This window comes from Lytechinus variegatus, chromosome 7, assembly GCF_018143015.1.
Source record: "Lytechinus variegatus isolate NC3 chromosome 7, Lvar_3.0, whole genome shotgun sequence".
NCBI classification, from domain to species: domain Eukaryota; kingdom Metazoa; phylum Echinodermata; class Echinoidea; order Temnopleuroida; family Toxopneustidae; genus Lytechinus; species Lytechinus variegatus.
In genome coordinates this window covers 27,230,044-27,234,909 of record NC_054746.1, presented here as the reverse complement: position 1 = coordinate 27,234,909, position 4,866 = coordinate 27,230,044, and the positions used below count along the sequence as shown (strand labels likewise).

General features: G+C 40.8%; 1 protein-coding gene across 1 annotated transcript; it reads right to left on the bottom strand.

Moving 5' to 3' along the window:
- Positions 1-517: 517 nt before the first annotated feature.
- Positions 518-4,134, bottom strand: LOC121418887 (homeobox protein six1-like). The gene is made up of 2 exons (XM_041613082.1): positions 3,273-4,134; positions 518-1,689 (listed from the first exon to the last, which is right to left on the bottom strand). The coding sequence occupies exons 1-2, from the start codon at positions 3,824-3,826 to the stop codon at positions 1,263-1,265; spliced, it is 981 nt and encodes a 326-aa protein (XP_041469016.1). The 5' UTR covers positions 3,827-4,134; the 3' UTR covers positions 518-1,262.
- Between the last annotated feature and the right edge of the window lie 732 nt (positions 4,135-4,866).

The window sequence follows — 4,866 nt, the reverse complement described above, 5'->3', positions numbered from 1 at the left end:
CTCCCCTGCCCATGATATTAAACTCATTAAATTCGCAATATTGACAAGATTTATCTATCCAACCACAAGTTGTAAATTGTTGATATCTAATTTAGAAGCACTATCAACCCTTGCATTAACAATGGAAATTTTAAAATATATATTTTTCACCCTCCCTCTATTATTGTGGTGAAATGCAGTAAATTATCTCTCTATTTTCTTTTAGTGTTCACATTTTGACATCAATTTTATCTTGTCATTTTTCCCATGTGCCAATATTGTGCAAGAGTAATATCGTCTTTGGGATAATCAGTTCCGAGTGTGGTTATGTGATCGATCGAGTAGCTCCCGAGGGCATCGGCTTAACACACAACCGAAAAAAAATACAAGCAAACTGAAAAAGAGAAGCACAAGAAAAATATCATCCATCATTTGAAATGTCTTAACCTCTTTATTTTCGCTTAGCGAGTCGATTTTTTTTTTCTCTTCTACAAAAAATGAAACAAGCACGATTAAAATAATTTGGGAGTTTTTCGCAAAAAAACTACCTTGTCATCTTTGAAAAGTAACAAAATGGAAATAAATATCTTGAAAACATTGTTTACATAATTTTGGATCACATTAGATTTGATATTTTCTGAGGTTTCATGTCTTCTTGAATGAAGGAACTGGACAATAATATCAATGTACATTCAGGTTTTGTCCAATAATAGCAAAAAACATCCATATCATAAAACAGCAGTCCATATATTGCAGAAGAAGCAGACATCTTTCACATAACAATTTTCAAGCTATATAAATCTGATTTCAATTCAAATATCTTTCCAATGACAACGAAATGTCAAAACCAGAGCCTCCTCTTCACTAAAACTTGGTACGAGAACTAACATGTCTCACGCAGTCGTGAAGAGCACAAATAAGATACAGTTTTAAAAAAAATCATTTTGTCCTTCATTTTCTTCTCATACCCTCACTTTAGATAATCGTCTTAGGAATTGTTTGTGTACTATAATACAAATATTTTCAGTAAAGCAAATCTCTCTTGTCAGTCTATAAAGATAGTTCTCCTTTCATTCTGCAAGTAGGATGAAGTCGGCGCTTATAAAGCGGAAAATCTAGCTGCACACGTCATGTTTTGTTCAAGTTTTTCATTTTGACTGATGGTCGTCCAGTGTATGCTAAGTCCTAGCAGTGTCCATCATCAAACACCACGCACAATCATCTCAAAATAATTCGAACCACGCACTCACTTGGCCAGTAGGTCTCTCTCAGTTTGTTTTAGCTTACCCCATATCCACCAGGTTATTGGCCATGTGAGGCAGCATAGAGTTTTGGATGGAGTTTTGCAGCACCGAATCGGCGGCGTTGACCGGTGCGAGAGCTTGGGCGGCCGCCTCGGCAGCGCCGGGTGGTAAGTTCGTGATTCCGTAGCCCGTTTTACTCAGTTCGCTCATCATCAGACCGGCGGGTCCGTGACTGTGAGGATGGGGGTGGCTATGGCTATGGCTGTGGCTATGCGGGTGGACGTGGCTGTGTTGATGACCATGACTATGATGAGGATGATGGTGCCCCACGTGCCCCATGTGATTTACGCCCATATCTACCGACGTCGTTTCGCCCAAATTTTCTTTCCCATTCATAGGCAGGTCCTCTTCTGAACTTGTACTAGGTGTAGCCATTTTAGTTTTGCTCTCTTGTTCAGCATTCTCCCTGGAGTTTAAAAGTATGAGAAAACCAAAACGGATATCCTTTGAAAATGAGCCAAATAATTCCAGCCCATACATCATTAAAATAATGTTACCCATCTAACTTACGTGTATTTTGAGCACAATTTGCTCCATTTTCTTGCAATTTGAATTATAAAGATAGCATTGTAAATCCAAACCAATATATAAATTTATTCAACAGTTCATAACATGCGTTATAAAGATACATTCTCACACTTTCTTCAAGAGAATAAAGTACAATAACTTTCCACGCATCATCCACATACATGTTTGACAACATTTTATTTATTTTTCATCGTATTATTTTACACTAATTTTCTCAGTAGTTTTGCACAATCCCTTTTAAAAGACTCTATAGTCAAACATAAACAATGATTCTCTGGTCATGCCTATATGGCGCGACATACGGTTCAGATACATGACTTTCATGATTTTTTTCCCTCTCTCCTCCTCTTTCTCTCTCTCCTCCTCCTCCTCTCTCTTTTTGCTAACGATGGTCATGTGATTTATAATGAACATACCTAATGACATTATTCTTCGCCAAATCAAAGTTTCCATACGCAGTTTTATAGTTATGAACGCCAAATTATTTCGGAATTATTTCATACATCTTACAAATGCACCTTAGAACTTAATTACCCCCATATTGCAGTCAAAACTAATTTCATTCCTGATCCCTGATAAAACATAAAACTTACTGAATTGGCCATGGGTGTAAAATAGCACCTTAGAGCGAATAATTTGCCCAGGGACTTGACACCGCTTTCTATAGGTTTCACCTTGCAATGACGGAGCTAGCTATTTATAATTTCCCTACTTCATTCCGGCTTCATTCCAGTGTAATTTGAACTAAATCTTCCGGTTGTGACACGACTGAAAAGTAAATTCCGTCATTGTTTTTGGTTTTAAAACGTTTAAAGCAATGCAGAATATCAAAGGGAGGAATTAAAGTGCTTTCATGCCCGGAATTTACTTCCACACTTTTTTATGGACGCTTTTGAATGAGAACCCGCGGAGAATAATACACAACTTGCATTTGTTGACATTTAAGATTGAAGAAGTATTTGGGGGAATTGTTTCAAAAGGGAATGTATATCAATGAATAATAAAAAAATATATCGCAATGACTCTGTTCGAAGAAAAAAGGATATTTTCATTTGACCGAGACCACCTAGTAATATTGAGGGACGGTAAATAGCCACTCTTTAGCAATAACACCAGCAGGGGTGCGTGACAGCTCGGGAGCGTGTGCCGGTGACCGACTCACCCCCGGCTGTCGGCTGAGACGTTCAGTGGTTGTCTGCAAGATACCTGCTGCTTTCAACACTTTCATTCTCGCGACCAGAATTTCGTCGAATTGTTGTTTATCGCAGTTATTAATACTCGAATGATATATACAAGTCTCTGAGTATATTTATCCATACTTTGCCATTTAATATATAAATATTCCATAGCTCTATAGCTTGCTTGGTGACGACGTATACAATGTGATCTTATAAAGAGATGAATCTTTATCAAACATCCTTAATAATAAAATGAAAATTGTTATTGAAATTATAAACCTACCTTTCTTTTGCCTCCGCTGCTCGATCTCGCTGTCGTCGATTTTTAAACCAATTGCTGACTTGCGTGGTCGTCAGTCCTGTTGCTTCTGCCAGCTCTCTTTTCTCCCTTGGAGAAGGGTAAGGGTTGTGGGAGTACCATTCTCTTAATATACTTCTTGATTTCTCCTTGAAGCAATAACTAGTCTCCTCTCCATCCCAGATGGTTCGAGGGAGAGGGAACTTTCTTCGGACCCTGTATTTTCCAACAGCACCCAGGGGCCGTCCCCGAAGTTTCTCCGCTTCGATGTAATGTGCTTTCAGCCAGAGAGCCTGTAGTTTCGGGTGGTTATGCGGTGAGAAATTATTGCTCTCGAGGATTTTATAAAGTTCCCGGAAATTTCCGCGGTGGAAGGCAACAATCGCCTTGGCTTTGAGAACACTTTCATTTTTGTGGAGATGCTCACAGGCAGGTAGTGACCAGAGAAATCGGCCAAGTCTCTCGATGTTGCCGGACTGTTGGAGAACTTCGCAGACGCAGGCAACCTGCTCTTGAGTAAAACCAAAGGACGGGAGCATGGTGGCGAAGAGATGGCTGAAGAGACCGGTGAATTTACCGGGCCCAAGTCCGTGGCAAGGATAAGATGATGAGTCCTGCTCTGGATGAAGATGAAGGCAAGACAGTGGCGGCTGAAGAGGATGATGCGACTCTTTGGCTTCGTTGAACAATGCGCGTGTATAGTGAGGAGGTTGCGCGCGACACGACGAGCCCTTGTTTTGACGGTGTTTCAAGTGCCTCTGACTATCCAGTGACTGACAGTGCGAGGCACATACCGTGCCTTTTACTGTCGCTCTCCGTGATTGGTCGAAATCCCGCGGCGCGGTCGCTGGCCCGTGATAAGGGCAGACCAGGATTTACTCTCTATGGGAACGACGTCAATCAATGTAACCCGACACGGTACGGGGTGGGGACTAGAGCTAGCCTTCCATTTCCTTGCCTACCACCGGCACAATCTTGCCCTAACTCCTTTGTTCAACCTCTCCTCTGGGCCTGATTTCTTGCAAGGCACTGGTAAACGAGGCTATTCGACGATCCCCGTCAAAAATTCAGTAACTGTTGCAAATTGGAAGAAATAACCGAGAGAAAACACAAAAAGTCACGTTAGAAAACAATATATCACTGATGATCACTTATCTTTATTAACAATCGTAAATATCATGCTCATCCCCCGGCAAGTGATGGCAGCAGAACTCATATTTTCAACCATAACTCACCCCCATGAAATTGCAAGTCAATTCATATTCCCGTGCGAGGCAGAAGATGTTACTGCCAACTTCTTATTCTTCTCTGCAATCATCCCTGTCTCCCATCTTTCATCTGAATATTATCAATCGTTCAACGAGGCATTTCAGGTACATTGGGGTCAGATTTTGTTTAACGCTGTGATCAGAGTAGCGAAAGGGTTTTTGTGGGGGAAATGTGAATCTTTTGGGCTGTCTCTAAACCTTCTCTACTCTAGCGAATAAACATTGCCACTGGCAAACCATAATGGATTGGAAGGGTAAGTGGGTTCGTCCCGGCCATTGACAGAAAACTTTCTTAGGGCTGGCTTCTAAAA

Bases quoted from the DNA above. Each gene is read 5' to 3' on its own strand.
- LOC121418887 (XM_041613082.1), bottom strand. From the start codon at position 3,826: ATGCTCCCGTCCTTTGGTTTTACTCAAGAGCAGGTTGCCTGCGTCTGC. The intron at 1,690-3,272 runs GTAGGTTTATAA...TTTAAACTCCAG, and splicing joins GCAGCGGAGGCAAAAGAAAG to GGAGAATGCTGAACAAGAGA.